This window comes from Danio rerio, chromosome 17, assembly GCF_052040795.2.
Source record: "Danio rerio strain M-AB ecotype USA chromosome 17, GRCz13ab, whole genome shotgun sequence".
Classification (NCBI taxonomy): domain Eukaryota; kingdom Metazoa; phylum Chordata; class Actinopteri; order Cypriniformes; family Danionidae; genus Danio; species Danio rerio.
Genome location: NC_141037.1, coordinates 54,779,411 through 54,798,868, shown reverse-complemented (window position 1 = coordinate 54,798,868; position 19,458 = coordinate 54,779,411). Strand labels below are relative to the sequence as shown.

Here is a 19,458-nt window from a genome sequence, read left to right as displayed (position 1 = left end):
GTAATTAGGCAAGTTATTGTATAACGATGGTTTGTTCTTTAGACTATCGAAAAATAAATTTAGCTTAAGGAGGCTAATATTTTTCTCCTTAAAATGGCTATAAAAAAATTTAAACTGCTTTTATTCTAGCCGAAATAAAACAAATAAGACTTTCTCCAGAAGAAAAAAATATTATCAGACAAACTGTGAAAATTTCCTTGCTCTGTTAAACATCATTTGGGAAATATTTACAAAAGAAAAAAAATCAAAGGGGGGCTAATATTTCTGACTTCAACTGTACATACAAAATACCAAAACAGAAATAAAAATTACAAATTTTGCCAGGATTTTTATTTACAATCAGAGCAACAACTGAAAGAATCAACAGCAAACAACATCGTTTTCTCATGTAGCAACATCAAGCAATCTCTCAACACTTTATAAGCACACTATTGTTTCTCCTTCTGACTAATCATGATCACTCAATGTTCCAGTTAATAAACAGTTTTATTAAGGAAATGTAAGTTGCATAGTATAAACATACTGTATATTATCACAGTGGTGTTTAAATAGTCCATCTTTTATGCAAATGTGATGTATATTCTGAGTATTTTTACAATGCTTCTACACTTTTTAATATAATTTAATAGCCAAGGGTGACAACAATAAGACAACCAATGAATAATATGTTCATGTCTTCATTTTTCTATTCTTACATCTCTTGCATTTCTCATGAAATGCAAGGCAAAGGCTTCATAGACAGCATTCATGGAACATTTTTAATTAAACGTTGGCATCCCTAAGATGGTAATTGATCATCAGCTCTTGAAAAGGTCTAAGTCCTCACTGGCTGGTAGATCATTTTGCTGGATGTACTGCAGAATATCCATCTGGTTCATAACCTCAGTTCCGCTCAGCTGTAGATCAGTTGCTTGGGTCAAGTTGGAAGTCCTCTCCGACGCCACAGGCTTGGACTTTACTTTTGGCTTTATGGGATTCATAGCCGTGTCTGACCTACATCTGACAGAGAGATGTTTATGCAAGTCCATTTCCACACTGAAAAGGGGAAAAAGAAATCTCTTACTACTTTATTATTGTATTTATATTGAGATATTTGTGCAGTCGCGTGCCTGACATGAACCTGGTGATGCAAACAGACTCTATCATCTGTTAATTTCGAATTCTCTACTACTTGCCCCCAAACTAAATAACTATTTCAATATCCATCCATATTTTTAACCTTTTCGAATGTTTGTCAGTTTGAATGTATGAACGAAAACTACACAATCTGAAGGAAAAAAAAAGCTAAACATGTACATGAAACCTAACCTCAAGAGCTCTTCTATGTCTTCATCCACTTTAGATTCAGTCATTTTAATACCATTACTGGTATTAGAAAACGGGGAAGAGTCGATACTTCTTAAAGGAGTGTTGTCAAACAACATCACATGACCTGAAGAAGACACAAATAAAATGTCAGCTGTTAAAAAAAAAGTACTAACATTTATGGCTGTGTCGGTTTTTCGTAATATGAATGCAGATTATCAGATTTATGAGTGTTAAATATGTCAGGACATTGCAGAGAGTCTTTGCCAAACTTTTCTACATTATGAAAACATCTGCAATGTTCAATCGAGTGTATTATTTGAAAGCAGAGAAAGCAAGAAAAAAAAAAAAAACGGAAAAGAAAATAACTATTTACAGATTTAACCAGTAGATACAGCTGTAATTAGCATAGTTAAATGCAAATATTGATATATTCAGAGCATTAATGAGGATTATTTGATATTCATTCATTCATTTTCCTTTGGCTTGGTCTCTATTTCAAAGGTCGCCACATGGGAACGAACCGCCAATTATTCCAGCACATTTTTTATGTAGCAGATACCATTCCAGCTGCATCCCAGTATTGGGAAACACCCATACACTCTCATTTAAACTCATACTCATACAAAACGGACAATTTAGTTTATTCAATTCACCTATACCGCATGACTTTAGATTTTGGGGAAACCAGAGCACCCGGAGGAAACCCACACGAGCATGAAGAGAACATGCAAACTCCACACAGAAATGCCAACTGACCCAGCTAGGACTGGAACCAGCAAACTTTTTGCTTTGAGGTGACAGTGCTAACCACTGAGCCACCATACTGCCAGGTAATATGGTATTAAAACCATAAATACTAAAGGTAAAATATCTGAGCAATAATGAATAAAGTAACAGTTACCCTTTTTGGCAGGCGTAAACAGTTCTGTGTCATCTTCCTCTTCAAACAGTGTTTCTGATTTTGGTTTAGGGACACATTTTCCAACTGGACACACATCCTTTGGGTTCACATCTTTCTTAAGCCTAGGGAAAAAAATAAGAGGAAACAGGTTTGGGAATGTAATTTTAAATGCATTCCATTACATATTATGGTAACACTTTACAATAAGGTTCATTAGTTAATGCATTTACTAACATGAACTCATCATGAACAACACATGTACAGCATTTATTAATCATAATTGAACATTTACTAATGCATTTCTAACATCCAAGTCTATGCTTGTTAACATTAGTTAATGCACCATGAGTTAACATGAACTAACAATGAACAACTGTATTTTCATTAACTAACGTTAACTAACATGAATAAATACAGTAGTAGATGTATTGTTCATTGTTTGTTCATGTTAGTAAATGCATTAATTAACATTAACTAATAAACCTTATTGTAAAGTGTGACCCATATGATAAAATACCTAACAGAACTTGCAAAATCTTAAGAGATGTTGGACCAACATAAGATGTTGTGTTTTTTTCAAGAATTCGCCCTTAGCTGATGATTGATTATGAAGTGTTTGGCATGCTGTCCCGCGAGAGAGCCCTGAGCTTGTGATATCTCCCCCCCAATTGAGGAGTGAGAGGGGAGTCCAAGTTCAGGTAAGTCTTGAGAACTCTCCCCTGCTGCATAAGGTTGGAAGTAGATTAATGCTATGGAGTGTCTATGCTGTCAATTTAGATTTGTCAATTTACTTGTTACATGTTTTTGGTCTGTGGGAGGAAACCGGAGAGCCCGGTGAAAACCCACGCAAACACGAGGAGAACATGCAAACTCCGCACAGAAATGCCGACTTGGCCAGGTAGTGTCTGACCCACCCACATAGCAAAATTTCTCTGGCCCAGCTCTGGCCCACACAATCAGGTTTTGCTTGGCCCACATGCCGCAGTGAATTACGGTACATGACTGGACCAAATCTGGCTTCCAGACAAGGGCCAAACACAGACCATATCTGGGCCAAGTCTCAGCCAAGTTAATAACTCATAACTGGGCCTGAACTGGGCCAGATAGGTTGGTGTGTCACGATTGCAATGAAATTGATAAACCCATGGAGTGATGCGCTTTAGGCACACTATGGGCGTGCTTTTTCTCAAAGTGACCTGATTGGTAGAATTTTTTTTCTTTACTCAAAAATTATTTTAGTGTATTTTAAATGTGGGTCAAGACTGGCCAAACTCACATGGCCCACTTATTAAATTTTTAAATCTGGGCCAAATACTACGTTTTTCATCTGGCCCAAATCTTGTGTGCCGCCTTAAAAACAGTGCCACCTCTGCCAAACCCAGGCCATGTTTGGCCCACATGCTGTATGCCAGTGCCGGATGAATGCCTGCTGTGCCAGCTTTTTGCCAAATCTGGGCCAGAATTCTTTGCTACTAGGGCAGTGACATTCTTGCTGTGTGGCAATGGTGCTAACCGCTAGGCCTCCATGCTGCCCTGACAAGGAAATGGGAGGAGTAGGGGTGGAGGGGGGATTCTTCAAGACGAAGATGACTGAGGTAAGATACTCTGGTTGTTTACAGTTTTAAATCATTTTTATTGTCTGCATTTTATGTTCCTAAACTTGTCTTTTTTATTCCTGTTTATGTAAAGCACTTTGAATTGCCCCTGTGTATGAAATGTGCTATATAAATAAACTTGCCTTGCCTTAAGGAGTCGTCTTATTGGTAAATCAGTGTTAGCTAATGTGAACCAGCTATCAATCATAAGCACGTGCTCCTCTCGAAATTAGTTTATAAATAAACTTCACTTTCTACTGACCTGAATAGAAATCAAGCATTTCATGCTCTGTTCCCACAAACATTGAAAAAATGAAATTGTCCAAAAGGTCTTGTTATACTGAAACATAAATTGTTCCGTTTTCTGGAACTAAGCGGGCAAACTCAACCCCTGAAAAGCAACCCCACACCATGGAGTACCACCAGGCAGGCTCGTGCACAAATAGGGCTCAACCTGTGCAGTGCACATGCCCTTTTTAGTCTTGGATGTAAAGTGCCCTTTCAAAATGATTAAAAGTGCCCCCACGACAAAACAACCCCCCCCCCCCAACCGCCCTTTAGTAGGCGCGCAACAACACCGCTCTTGAGTACGCCAACCCCCCCCCACTTTACAGTAGGCGCACGACAACACCGCTGATCAGAACGCCATCAAAAACAACTCTCTTCAGTACGCGCGCAACAACAACAACAACCCCCCTCCCCCCCCCCACCTTATAAAAATTTATCCCGCACATGCCCTTTGGACAGTCTCTGCACGGGCCTGCCACCAGGGGCACACTGGTTATCGAGAGTCAACTTCTCTTGTTGTGGTCCTGCCCCCTTCACAATTAACATTACATAATGAAGTGTCAAGCGCAAGTGATTTACGCGAGGGAAAATGCTTTTCTGCCAATGACGAGTTTTTATGGCAATATGTGTTTTAGGTATATTATGGTAGGGAAAGCCCTAACGGATGTTCCGAGTGAGGTACAGGACGTCATGTGCTCTAGAACAGGGGTTCTCAAACTTTGCAGCCCGCGACCCCCAAAATGATAATGCCAGTGACTCGTGACCCCCAATATTCTCTGAGGTGGTGGTTATAAATACAGAAACCTTGTATGCAATGACACGCACAAACACACCAATAGACCCAAGTCTATTCTATGTTTTTTTTTGTATGTCAGTGCTGTAAATGGGCTAGAAAGTTTAACCTGGTGTTACAAAATCTGCTGCATCTGACAGTATTGCTGTGTCTTTAGTACAGGGTTTTTCAAAGTCTGAGACAGTGGGCCTCCCTTTTGACACAACTTATCCATTGGCGCCCCCCTCCTCCCAAACACGCACGCACACACGCGCACACACACACACACACAAACACACAAAAAATTCTTGAGGTTTTTCTGCTACCTCATCATGCTTGGTTTCAAGGTGTCGCCGAAGGGTAGCGGGTCTCATGCTGTCATTAGCCAAAATATCTTGACAAACCACACATAAAGGTCGTGGTTCATCAGCTGGTCCTGTACACAAAATCCTAAATTCAAATACTGACCATCATATCGTCGTCTTTTGGGTTTAAGCCCTGAACTTGAAGGCTTTGAATCAGGGGGTCTCAGAAACCGATCCATTGTATTAGCAGCATGATTAGCAGGCATATACATGTCTTGGCGGGCTTGCCAAACAGAAGCGAATTCACAGCTATGGCCTTCTGGGTAAAAAAGGTTTTCTTATTTTTGACGTATTATTTTTTTAGCTTTGTTTAATTAAAACATTTAAAAATAATAAAAAATACATATAATAATTAAACTTAATAATTATATTTTTATTATATAATATTTTTTCCCGCGCCTCCCCTGACATGCTCTGGCGCCCCCCTGGGGAGGTGCGCCTCACACTTTAAAAACCCCTGCTTTAGTATAATGTAATTACCCGAGAAGTCGCAATCCAATAGAACTAGTAACTATAAGCTACTATAGTAACTATAAACGACTATTTTTTTCTCTTCAGTAAGTTATTGATAAAATACAGTAAGTCTTAAGGTTTAATAAAAATTTATTGATTTTTGAAAATCACCAGGCGACCCCCCTTCATTGTCCCGCGACCCCTTGGGGGGTCCCGACCCCCACTTTGAGAACCTCTGCTCTAGAAAGTAAAACCCAAAAGAAAGTAAGATCCCGGGTAAAGATACGAGTTATACAACCTACCTTTGACTTAATCCCTACCGTTACTATACTTTGAGTGAATAACCACATTTCTTATATTTTGAAACTGTTCCACTTCCTGCCCATTGAAACGCAAGGGTCAGTGTAATGCAGGCAGTGGTGGAGCCAGAGGGGTGTCCGGGGTGGCTAGAGTACCCCAAAATTGTGTTTGCTGCTGGTAGTTTTTGATGCTGACTGACATCTCGTTTGTCTAAAGAAAGTTTTGAATTTTGTCGGCAACGCTCAAGCCATTTTAAAATCAGTGACGAGCCAAAGACAAGAGCATATAGTTTGTGCAGATGGAGTTCACAGGAAGTTGCTAACTCTCCATTGAAGTGAATCGTTGCTTGTTGCTGTGTGTCACTCATAGTATGGATGGGCTTAAGTGTGCCTTTACATCACAACAAGGCTATGTTTTACATACCAGTACAACCAGCCCCTAGACTTCTCTTTTTGCACACACATTTTTCTTGTCACATTTAAGGTAAGTTGCAAAGGCCCTGGCTTTATTGTGGCTGGAGGAACAAGCTCACCAACAGATAGATTACAGAAAGTTAAACATTATTACAATATAGGGTTGTAACAATATACCGGTATGACGGTTTACCACGATTTGAACGTGCACGATTATCATACCATGAACAATTGCATATCAACGGTTTTAACCCTTAAAGACCGAGACAGCCGCCCACGGCTAAAAATAAGTATTGCTCTTAAATGTTTAATAACTTTTGATCCGCTGATCCGATTCATACAATTCAAAGATTGGCATAAAGAAGAGAATCTCAGCTTTCCAGTGCTGTATCACATAACATTCGCGGACTTTCAGAGGCTCCGGAATCAGTGCGGTTACGTCATCAATATTTGACAACGCTGATTTGACAAAGAAACGCTCGTCACTGTGTCTCCGGACAAACCAGACATGATACATTGATGCATTGTCCCTCCTCCATGCCCAGATTGGTTCAAACTCGCTATATCACAACCAATAAGCATAGGTTTCGCTTTTGTTTGTGGACCAAAAACGAGCTTTTTAAACAACACTGAATGAGAGATAGGCATACATTTATGCGCGGCTAAATAAAAAGCAAAAAAAAAAGTTTTGCATGAAATAATTCTCATACTAAGTACTTTTGCATGCACAGCAGCACAGAAACATGACAAAACAGTGACACAGCAAAGACGAACTGCTGCTCTTGCTGTTTTCAAAAGACGCAAATGAAGGTGCAGCTGTTTGTCTGCATTGCAGACAACCATATCCAAATCCATATCCACAGACAACCATATCCATGCTGGCACATAAAACCTAAGGATGTTCCATATTGAATCTAGTTTCGTTATGTAACTATTTATAGTATAGTAAATATTTATATCTATTTTTTACTGAGGATTTGCACCATGTTTATTTGGACTTTATTTGGACTTTGACACATTATTTATTATTTTTTTATTTTTATTTGTTCATTGTAAGTGGTGTTGTTTATAGTAACTAAAAATATATTATTTGGAAAAAGTCAAATTTGCTTCACTGTTCTATTATTTTGTAACATTTGTAACATACCGTATACCGCGAAACCGTCAAACCGTGGTATTGTTTTAGACGATTATCATACCGTGAAAAATTCATACCGTTACAACCCTATTACAATAACATATTTAGAGAACCTTACCATTCACTGCCCAGCGGATCCAATAATTCCACGTCTTCAGACGGCTTCTGAAGAGGATCACCGCTTTCAAAAAAATCCAGACCATCATCCACCTCTTTCTCAATAAAGTCAGGCTTATTTATGGTTTTGACTTCAACAGCCGTTGTCTTTGCTCCTACCAACACAATACATATATTACCTAACAAAATTGATTACAATTCAATAAATAATAATAATATTAACATGTCAGGATGAATTCATATTAATTGCAGTATGGAAAACTGAAAAATGTTGGTTTTCCAACCTAAAAACTCCAGCAACTCTGGACAATTTGCCAGAAGTGGGTGCTTGGAAAGGAATTTGACTAGTTCATCAAAAGCCACCCTTCTGTTGCAGAGGTCGGTCTCACTCACAAACAGGGCTTTGCGGGGCATTGGAGGCAGATGTATGCTTGGATACTTAGTCTTCAGACTGTAGTACAGCTGCTCAATTTCACTGTATTTTTTAGAAACCTGAAACAGAACAATCATAATCATCATCTCAGAAATGTAGAGCATTTAACAACACACAATATTTCACAGAAATCTGCCCTATAGTCGCCTTAAAGTGGACATGATTCATTCATTCATTTCTTGTCGGCTTAGTCCCTTTATTAATCCGGGGTCGCCACAGCAGAATGAACCGAAAACTTATCCAGCAAGTTTTTACACAGTGGATGCCCTTCCAGCTGCAACCCATCTCTGGGAAACATCCACACACACACTCATACAATTTAGTCAACCCAATTCACCCGTACCGCATGTGTTTGGACTGTGGGGGAAACCAGAGCACCCGGAGGAAACCCACGCGAAGGCAGGGAGAACATGCAAACTCCACACAGAAACGCCAACTTAGCCGAGTCTCGAACCAGCGACCTTCTTGCTGTGAGGCGACAGCACTACCTACTGCGCCACTGCCTCGCCAAAGTGGACAGGATGTAATGATGAAATCATGCACCTTATATCCACCAAGCACCAGTAATATTAGACCTATATTTCCCTTTGAATATCTTCATTTTAACTAATACAGGCAATTTGTGAAGATATTGTAAATAAAATAGACATAGTCTCATACTTATAATTTTGGGACAATGAAAAGTCTTATCGTAAGGGTCAAATAATACCACACAAATCCTAAGTTAACAAAGAGCATCCAGAAAAAAACTTCAAGCAATTTCAATATCCATATTTGAGTTGGACAAATTCTGCTCCATTTAACTGTAAGTTCAATCTGAATATTCATAATTAAATAATAACTTGTTGTTATCAATCATTAATATTCATAAAATTAAGCAAATCTTGTTACATTTCAATATTTATTCATTAATTTTCTTGTCGGCTTAGTCCCTTTATTAATCCGGGGTCGCCACAGCGGAATGAACCGCCAACTTATCCAGCAAGTTTTAACGCAGCAGATGCCCTTCCAGCCGCAACCCATCTCTGGGAAACATCCACACACACACACTCATACACTACGGACAATTTAGCCTACTCAATTCACCTGTACCGCATGTGTTTGGACTGTGGGGGAAACCGGAGCACCCGGAGAAAACCCACGCGAAGGCAGGGAGAACATACAAACTCCACACAGAAACGGCAACTGAGACGAGGTTCGAACCAGCAACCCAGTGAGCTTCTTGCTGTGAGGCGACAGCACTACCTACTGCGCCACTGCCTCAAAGAGACCTCTTTCCCGGGGCACATGCCGGCATCTCCGGGTTCGTTTGCGTCACCGCACGGGCTCGGGGATCTGGACCCGACTCCCTTTCGGTCGAGGGGGGGCGACAGAGGCCATCGCCCCTCTCAATATTTATACTAATATTAATGTTAATATTTGAGACTCATTCATTCTTTCGTTTTCTTTTCGGCTTAGTCCCTTTATTAATCTGGGGTGGCCACAGTGGAATGAACCGCCAACTTATCCAGCATATGTTTTATGCAGCGTATGCCCTTCCAGGTGCAACCCATCACTGGGAAATGTCCACACACACTATGGACAATTTAGCCTACCCAATTCACCTGTACCGCATGTCTTTGGACTGAGGGGGAAACCGGAGCACCCGGAGGAAACCCACACAAACACAATGAGAACATACAAACTCCACACAGAAACGCCAACTGACCCAGCCGAGGCTTGAACCAGCAACTTTCTTGCTGTGAGGCGAACATGCTACCCACTGCGCCACCATGGGTAATATTGGCGATAAATTAAAATGATCACTACATAATATGGTGGAATACATGAGGCTGAAATATTACAGTCTTGTAAATAGTGTTGTGAGAAATGTACCAAAGCGACTGAGAAAAACTATAATATCATTACCAATATTGTTGTCATGAATTTAAAATAACACTACCTTATAGTGCTGCAAAAACTAATAAAAAAATTGTAATTGTACAACCATAGACAGTTACACACAACAAACTGCAGAACGTCTCCTGTTTTGTGTATTGCTGACTTGAAGGAAGAAAGGCAGGTCACAACCACAATCTGATATTCCACATGCCCTGTAATCACCGATCCTCGGATCTCCTGATAGAGTGGCACATGGAGGTCGATGCCAGTAGCCTCATTTTGCAACGGCCTATGAAAAGAAATACATAAGTAGGAAAAGATTTAGAAAATCATTGTCTTAGAACTGACTTCAGCCAATTCAGTTGAGCATCCAATACTGAAGTGCATGCATTGAATGTGTAAGTACAAACTTATCACAAGAAATCACATATAAACAAAATTCGGTCCCACTTTATATTAAGTGTCCTTAACTACTATGTACTTGCATCAAAAATTAAATACAATGTACTTACTGTGTTCATAATGTATTTGTGAACACTTGTGGTGCTCTTGAGTTGGGATAGAGGTAGGGTTATGGACAGGTTTGGTGGTATGGGTAGGTTTAAAGGTGGGTTAAGGTGTAAGGGATGGTCAACAGTGTATTTACAAATGTAGTTACAAATGTTAACTACATATGTAATTACATACATATATTTAATCAAGCATAAGTACACAATAAATACATGTATTTACTCAATAAGTACATTGTAACAAACTCTTAATTCCTGCGTAGGTACATATTAGTTAAGGCCACTTAATATAAAGTGGGACCCAAAATTCATGTCTAGAGTCTATCAAGAGGAGTCAGTGCTTGTTCTGTTTATATGTATTAACTGTTATTTTTGTACTCCACTGCCTTTCAAAAAAGTTATTTTTAAATATTAAATGTATTTATTTATTATGTTAATATCGCTTGAGATATAATTCACTTATAATAATTCACTTTTTTTTGGTATTTAACACAGCATGTGTTATTATTGTGGAGTATCACATTTATGGAAATAAACAAGGAAGAAAGCACTTTAGATAGTCAAGGCTGGACTGTAATTTAAATTAAGATAAATCATTAATACCCTGTTGAGCTGATATCGGCTTTAATACACAGTGAATAACTGGATAGTGGAATATTGATGTCTTAACGCAAACTTTTCTTTTTCCTTTTTTTACTCTTTAATTGTAAACTTGCTTAATTAGTATTCTTTTTAATAAATTATTTTATTTATTATTTATTTCAATTTATTATTTTTTTCTTACTCAGCGGATATGTTTGTTTTTAATTCATATATTTTATTTCTTAAATTTTGAGGGAACAGTGGGAAAATAGGAAAACTAAAGCAGTCTTGTTATTTTTTCTATGCTGTATTGTATTGTATACAACTATGTATGGTCATGTAAAACAGTGGTTCTCAAAATGGGGTTCTCAAAGGGGGGGTCGCTTGGTGATTTCGAAAAATCTATGTATTTTTATTAAACCATAACCATATTTTATCCATAACCTACCGAAGAGAAAAAAAAAACAGTTGTTTATAGTTACTATATATTTACTATAGTAGCTTATAGTTACCAGTTCTATTGGGTTGCGACCCCTGGGGTAATTACATTATATTAAAGATACAGCAACAGTGTCAGATGAAGCAGATTGATTTCATAACACCTGGTTAAAGTTTCTTGCCCATTTACAGCACTGACATACATAAAAAAAAAAAAAATTAAATGAAGAATAGACTTGGTGTGTGTACGCCATTGCATGCAAGGTTTCTGTATTTATAACCACCTCAGAGTATATTAGGGGTTGCAAGTCACTGGCATTGTCATTTTGGGTTTTGCAGGCTAAAAAAAATTGGGAACCCCTGATGTAAAACACCAATAATAATAATTTTTAAAAAGTCAATAGAATAAGTTTAAATGTTAGAATAAGTAATTGATATAGTTTAGAATGATTTCTATATTTATTTATTCATAGAAAATATTCCAAACTTCATGACCACTTACTGTCCACAAAGAACATTTGTGTTGTGATCAGATTTGCACTCTTGTCGTATAGGCTACAAATCTTCGCTAGTTAAGAGATCACATGCAGAGTAACAGTGTAGAGACCTACGATATGACTAATGCCACGAATTAGACTAATACAATAACACTACATCCCGAATTACCTGCTTGTTATACGTCCGTCTGACATTGTTGAACTAGTTCTCCACAAGCGATATCTTTGACTTGTTAAATTATGAAGTGAAACGGAGAGCTTGAAATCAGGAACTAAACCTCGTGACGTCAGGTCATGAGACCAGTTGCATTTTCTTTTCGAGTACTTGAGAGGAAGAATACGATGAATCAATGCGATTGTCATTCTTCACATTTTTTGTCAGAGATATAATATTGGTTTGAGGAAATATATATTATTAAGGACACAATCAAACGCGATAAGAAAAAAATATTTCGTAGTCGGCAGGATTCGAACCTGCGCGGGGAGACCCCAATGGATTTCTAGTCCATCGCCTTAACCACTCGGCCACGACTACACGTGATGAGCTGGCAGATTGTCTAATTTTAAAAGTGACATCCCGAAAAGCATTGTGACGAACAATATATGTGAAGATTATTAGAACAAAAACAGAAAAAATGCAGCATGCGAAAAAAATGTTTCACTTTAAGATTAAAAAAAAACTTTTTCAGTACTTTTTCAGTCTAATGTAAAGCCTAAAACATTCATCTGTGCCTGATTTCATTTGCAATATATTAAAACAAAATATTTTAAAATTACGATGCAGCAGCACTTTTATTAATAGTTTTATTTACTGAGGGATATGTTGGAAAATAATGTGCATAATTATAAACCTTTTATTTGGATGCTCGCATGGTGTTTTGTGAATTATGCTACGATGAAAACATTTTTTAAAACCCCGTGTAAAAACACTCGAAAGGGTTTACAATAATATGTCCACAAGGGGTTAATATGTCCACAACAGCAAACAAGTTTATATTGTGCATTACCCCTTGTAACCAGCAGATGTCCACATTGTGCTATATGTATGTATGTATGTATGTATGTATGTATGTATGTATGTATGTATGTATGTATGTATGTATGTATGTATGTATGTATGTATGTATGTATGTATGTATGCATGTATGTATGTATGTATGTATGTATGTGTTGTATATGAGTGCCAATGATACTTTTAAAATGTATTTCACTACAATAAAATTTCAATTATATTCAAATCTTTTCAATGCATGCAACACAACTGAATGTGGATCTGTGCTAGTTTCCTGCTGCATTTCAAACTTCAAAACCAATAGTACAGAGAAAGCGTTCTGCTTCATGAATCTTTTACTTTTACCTGCTAAATATCACATCCATAAATGCAAATTCTCCAATAATAAACCACTTTTTAAGGTATTCATAAATGGATTGAAACAATACTTTGGAACACAGTTCAGGGAACACTAAGGGTAGGAAAACATTATCTTGTCATGCCCTATTTAAAATTCCCCTGTAACATCAGTACTTCATTTTAAATTACTTACACTCCTAATATTGTATTTTTATTTTAAGTTTTACTTTATATGTATTTCACATTGTATTTTTTTTCTTTACTGTTTTATCCCCCTGGCATCCTCTATGTTCATTCTATAGTTCATAATGTTTCATTATGCTGTAATAAAATAAGCGTAATCTAGAGGCCTTTGCCTGACACATAAGCCACTCCTGATACCAAATGATCAACTAGAATTCAAGTTATTTGTTGTTCCTAAAACTTGGAACAAGACTTTTGTCAGGAAGTGTTTAAGTTGATTTAGGTCAATACTCCCATCAGTTTAGTGCACCAAAATGTATAAAAATATTTGTTTTTTACCTATTGTTTGTCTTCAGCATCAGCTCGGGATGATTGTTTACTAGGGTAGGGACAATATGATGCATTTTGTGCTGCTGACCCCAATGACAAACAAGCCTGTGCTGGTGCACTCAGGGCCCTCCGCCGAATACCTTGGGTAAGATCAGGCCAATTGGGGCTTTGGGGCGGGGTTAATGAGAAAGGCGGAGTTTTACTGAGTCAGGTTAAGAGGTGGCCAGATGCACACTTCACTTATGTTAGTTTTGCCATCACACTTGCTTACAAGAAGAAAATGAAGAGGGAGACCACTCAGGATAGGATGCCAACTACACTTACAGTCGGTAAGTAAACAAAACTAATTAATGGAAAAGATTTGTGTACATATGGAGATATATCATTTAATGTTGTTATTAACATGATATTTGTTTGCTTTGCAATTTCTTACAATGTTTCTTCTGTTAAGGTGCACAGTAATTGATGTGCTTCTATGTTCCCTACTGAAAAAAAAACATCTTAAACCAGCCTAAGCTAGTTGGCTGGGTTTAGTTGGTTGACCAGGTTGGTTTTAGAGGGGTTTTGGCCATTTCCAGGCTGGTTTCCAGCCTGGTCTTAGCTGGTCAGACTGGAAAATTATCAGCTAAACCCAGCTTGACCAGCCTGGTTTAAGCTGGACATACCTGGTTTTGGCTGGTCAGGCTGGTTTTAGCTGGTCATCTCCCAGCCTGACCAGCTAAGACCAGGCTGGAAATGGCCGGAAACCAGCCTGGAAGTGGCCAAAACCCCTCTAAAAACAGTCTGGTTGACCAGCTAAAACAAGCCAACCAGCCTGGGCTGGTTTAAGCTGTTTTTTTCAGTAGGGTTACCATTAGTTAAATAGCATTTTCATTCAAAGTCCCTTTATGTTACCAGCTTATTATATGTATTTTTTCATGCCAGTAAATAATTATGGCTGTATATGAATATTACAGAGAGAAATGACAGCACGTCTGTGATCAGAGAGGGATCACATCACAGTCCTCCAAGGACACGACCAGGTATTCTGAGACTTGATCTATCAAGTAACCTTATGTTATCCTGTATTTGAGGCTAAACGTTACTGTTTCGCTCCTTTTGTTCCTCCAGAGTCTCGAAAACGCAAAGCAAGTTTCACAACCGAAGACTTTCTGCTGTACATGCGTGAACACTCGCAGACACAAATCAAGGTAGAGCAAGAAATGCGACGTCAGGACAGAGACGCAGAAATGGCTATGCGACAGCAGGAGTTGGATGTAGATGTGCAACTAAGACGGGAAGAGATGGCACAAAGACGGAAGGAAGTAGAGGCCTTTACTTCAGCTTTTGCAAACTTGGCTGCAGCTCTTCTTCAAAGAAAGTAGACCAGTCCATCCAAATCCCATATGTCATGGTCTGTTTGTGTAGCCGTTTTTAAAAGCACCTTTTTATCATACTTATCTTCCTATTTTACACTATTTAGTATATTGTTTAAAATAAAAGCTGTTTTTTAAACAATTATGGATTGTCGTTGTTTTCTAACGTGAATGTAAAAGTTCACACCATTTTCATAATTTAACCATAAAAAGATATAGGTTTATGTATAAGGATTATAGCGCTTATGAAATAGCAAGCTTTATTTTAATTAATAAAACTATATATTCAAATTAATACAACATATAGATGTCCTTATTGTAATTATTTGAGTTATCAAACAGGTATTGTTGAAGGACTATGCTTACTGATGGTTGTCTAGTAATGATTGTTGTCTCTAACGATTGTAATGATTTGGGGAATCAGGCAGGTATTGTTATAGACAAGTACACCTATTTTTCTTTAGAGATGTAAAGCAGGTCCTATTCATATGAAATGATTTAGGCTATCAGGTTGGCATTGGCATGAACAGCTATAAGGGCTATACCTGTTGACAGGTTTTTTATGTGTAAAAAGCTTCTATTTTGGTTAATGGTCTGCCCTAGGGGAGAGCAGGGCACAAAGTAACACCTTTGAGGCCCGTAGCCAGCCTGGTGAGGCCCGTAGCCAGGGGTGGTTATTTTTTCTAAAAAAGTGGACCTTTTTGCAGTTTTGCGCCTTAGTTTTTATGTAACTATGAGAATTAAATACTGAATGTTAGTGATTTTGTTTGCTGGATTAGCTAGCCAGATTACCACACGTTTTGATGTACTAAAATATTTCCTAAATATTGCAATAAAAATATTAAAACAAGACTAATTTTTAAAATACAAACTGATTACATCAAATATCATTAGGAAAAAATAGGAATCTGTTTTGAAGCAAAAAAAACTCTAGCCTACTATCATTTATTAGACAGAAAACAAACTGGCCAGCACATTCAACTGTCCTCAATCACAATTTGGCCATTTCAATTAAAATAATAATTAAAACATAATAATAATGATGATGATACAACAATGATAATACAACAATAATAATGAATTATTCAGAATATTTCTAGGCTCTCTATTTCTAGTAAAAAAAAAAGTACATTTGAAAATTCCTGGATATCAACAACAGCCAAAATATATTCAAATTAATTTAATATGGTCAGCTTCTGGTGCTTCACACCTTTACATTGCTCATTTTTATTTCAGGAATAAAGTCTAAGATTTAGAATAAAAGGTACCTGTAAAATGTTTTCTATGTTTCAAAACAATACAGTAGTGAAAGAAGACTTCTCTTACATCAGATTATAGTCCCAACATACAGAGGATTTCGTATAGCAACAGCACACAGAGGATTTCGTTTGGTCTAAAACCTTTTTACATGAATTATTTTTACTATTTATGATGGCATAGCAGTCAAAACAGGACAAAATCTGGACCTTTGTCAGTGAGGGCTGCGTCTTCCGATTCAAGTCACCCGAACCCCCCTGGCTACAGGTCTGAAGGTGATAGAACATGTTTTATGCTTATAGTAAACATGTTTTTAATAGAATTTTGGCAGTAAAAGTGCACCTACAGGTGTTTCAGGGGCAGATCTGATTTTCTCCAGGTCATAATTTATTTTGTTTATATGAATTTTGACAAAGAATTATTATACCTGTCCAATTTCATCTGGAATGAATCCCAGATCACCTTCTGAAGTGGTTTGAGCGATCGGATTTATATGCGATCAGAATAAAAGGAATGAAGTGACCAAACAGCTTCAAAAACACACTCGTGACGTTAATTAATCTCTTTATTCTCCATTTCCACCTGGGGATACTCATCCCGAGGCCCTCAGACTATGCAGAGTCACTGATTCGATTCAAGACCAGAGACGAGATGATCCCAAGGTTTCCATATCCTGGACCAGGCCGTATCCTGAGCAGCTGCTGCGTTGGTCATGGGGGAGTGGAGAGCTTGAGACTGATTCCAGTGACGCCCCAGGGACAGACGAGTCTTCGCTGAGGCCTAGCTTCCAGCCTCCGCCGCTGAGACTGCAGCTCTGCACAAGACTTTTGGCCAGCGGAGAAATTAAAATGGTCATGCCCAGCTGAGTCTGGTTTCTCTCAAGGTTTTTTTTCATTACTTCCTCCAATTTGTGAAGTTTTTTCCCCTCTCCGCTGTCGCCACTAGCTTGCATGGTTTGGGATCGGTAGAGCCACACATTGATAGATTTGCTCTTCATTGTTTAAACCCTCAGTAGTGATTATTAAACTACACTGAACTGAACATAAACGCTAAAAAACCTGAACTACACTGTTCTAATTTACTATCTTTTATGTGAAGCTGCTTTGACACTATCTACATTGTAAAAGCGCTATACAAAAAAAGGTGAATTTAATTAATTTAACAACTACAATCCTATTGATAAGCACTTATAAAAAGAAAAAAAATCTAAGTTGTAATTGAGAGTTAGTTAACAGTGAGAACTGATCCCCCCCAAAAATTATGATTGAATAATCATACTGAAAGTAAATGCAAGACATGATACAAGATGATCTTCAACCTCTGGAGGAGATCGTCATCCAACACATGGGCTGCGTCCGAAACCGCATACTTCCACTATATAGTACGCTAAAATCAGTATGCGAGCAGAGTAGTATGTCTGAATTCATAGAATACGAAAATCAGTAGACGAGAAGTACCCGGATGACTTACTACTTCCGGCGAGATTCTGGAGTGCACATCCCATGCACGCTGCGCTATCCCATAATGCCCTGCGATAGAATTCATGAATGGAAGTGAAGCGACGCAAATGACACAGGTAGGTCATGTGACCATGCCAAAATGGCAGATGTAGTACGTTCGAATTCCATTCATAAGCTGTGTCCCAAATCGCATACTTATGCACTGTTCTACGCCATTTTGTAGTATAAATAGTATAAGTAGTGTGTTCACACTGAAAACTCTAAAAATATTAAATGCACTTTAATTACCCGGATGATGCACTCATTCAGCCGCTAAAATGAAGTGTGTAATGATGGACACTTCACGCACTCAACGACCGCAGGTTTGCTTACATAGCGGAAGGGGCGGAGCTATCGGGCGCACATGTTGGATAACTTTATTTATTTTGGATGGTGAAAGCAAAATTCTCCTACGAGAGTGATTATAGCGCCTCCCTATGGTGAATGCGGCAATACTCGCGGCAGGTATTACTTGATAATTCGGTCGTTTATTTCACTGATTTGGCGACCGTCAAACGTCATCAGAAAAACGGTTTGAATTTCCGCTTAGTAAAAAAACATTAGTGTGCCATTTGGGACGACACTACATACATATACTATCCTGTTGAGTGTGTAAGTGCATAAGTACATAGTGCATGAGTGCATAGTGTATAGTGTGCCATTTGGGACACATATACTTTTCACATTCATACTGTATAGAACGTACTTTTCTAACAGCCGAGTAGTACGTTTAAATTCAAATACAGTACCTACTGAGTAGTAGGCGGTTTCGGACGCAGCCATGGTCAGCCAGCTAAGACCAGGCTGGAAATGGCTGGAAACCAGCGTGGAAATGGTCAAAACCTCTCTAAAACCAGCCTGGTCGACCAGCTAAAACCAGCCAACCAGCCTAGGCTGGTTTAAGCTGGATTTTTTAGCAGGGCACACAGCAGCTGTAGTTACAGCACTACATACTCAAAGGTAAATTATGTATTCTCTTTATGTATGTATTTACACACCAATATCAATACTGCTAATGTTAAAATGTCAAATCTAGATTAAAGACCTATCTGTTTAGTAAAGCATACACTCAATGCATCACCTAGCGGGTTCCACACAGGCTTCTGCATCTTGCTTATATACACTTTGAACAGCAGCTACGCTAATTATTTTCTTTATTCTCTATTTTCACCCGGGGATACTTATCCTGAGGTCCTCAGATTATGCGGAGTCACTGATTGGATCCAAGACCAGCGACGTGATGATCCCAAGGATTCCATATCCGGGACCAGGCCATATCCTGAGCTGCTGCTGCGCTGATGGTCGTGGGGAGTGGAGAGCATGAGTCTGATTCCAGCGACGCTCCAGGGACAGACGAGTCTTCGCTGAGGCCAGCTTCCAGCCTAAACCTAGGCGAATGAAGCTCTGCACAAGACTTTTGGCCAGCAGAGAAATTAAAATGGTCGTGCCCAACTGAGTCTGGTTCTCTCAAGGTTTTTTTTCTTCACTTCCAT

The 19,458-nt window shown here is 38.4% G+C and overlaps 2 protein-coding genes, 1 long non-coding RNA gene and 1 other non-coding gene across 5 annotated transcripts in view; 1 reads left to right on the top strand and 3 right to left on the bottom strand.

Moving 5' to 3' along the window:
• Nucleotides 1–315: 315 nt before the first annotated feature.
• On the bottom strand, nucleotides 316–12,234 carry hs1bp3 (HCLS1 binding protein 3). The gene is given in 7 exon segments (NM_001256221.1): nucleotides 316–1,035; nucleotides 1,309–1,432; nucleotides 2,210–2,331; nucleotides 7,652–7,805; nucleotides 7,935–8,142; nucleotides 10,088–10,253; nucleotides 12,160–12,234. Coding segments are annotated over 7 exon segments (1,038 nt in total). The 5' UTR covers nucleotides 12,186–12,234; the 3' UTR covers nucleotides 316–797.
• The window catches only part of daam2 (dishevelled associated activator of morphogenesis 2), a 155,671-nt gene continuing 140,030 nt past the window's right edge, over nucleotides 3,818–19,458 (bottom strand). For both annotated transcript variants that reach the window (XR_015513863.1, XR_015513864.1), the window contains one exon: nucleotides 3,818–3,965. The gene's annotated coding sequence lies outside the window, so the exon portion shown is untranslated. The remainder of the gene's footprint in view (nucleotides 3,966–19,458) is intronic.
• trnas-aga (transfer RNA serine (anticodon AGA)) lies at nucleotides 12,444–12,525 on the bottom strand. The gene has a single exon. It is a non-coding gene; the product is annotated as a tRNA-Ser (tRNA).
• On the top strand, nucleotides 14,097–15,351 carry LOC141378390 (uncharacterized). Its single transcript, XR_015513937.1, has 3 exons — nucleotides 14,097–14,183; nucleotides 14,811–14,876; nucleotides 14,965–15,351. It is a non-coding gene; the product is annotated as an uncharacterized LOC141378390 (long non-coding RNA).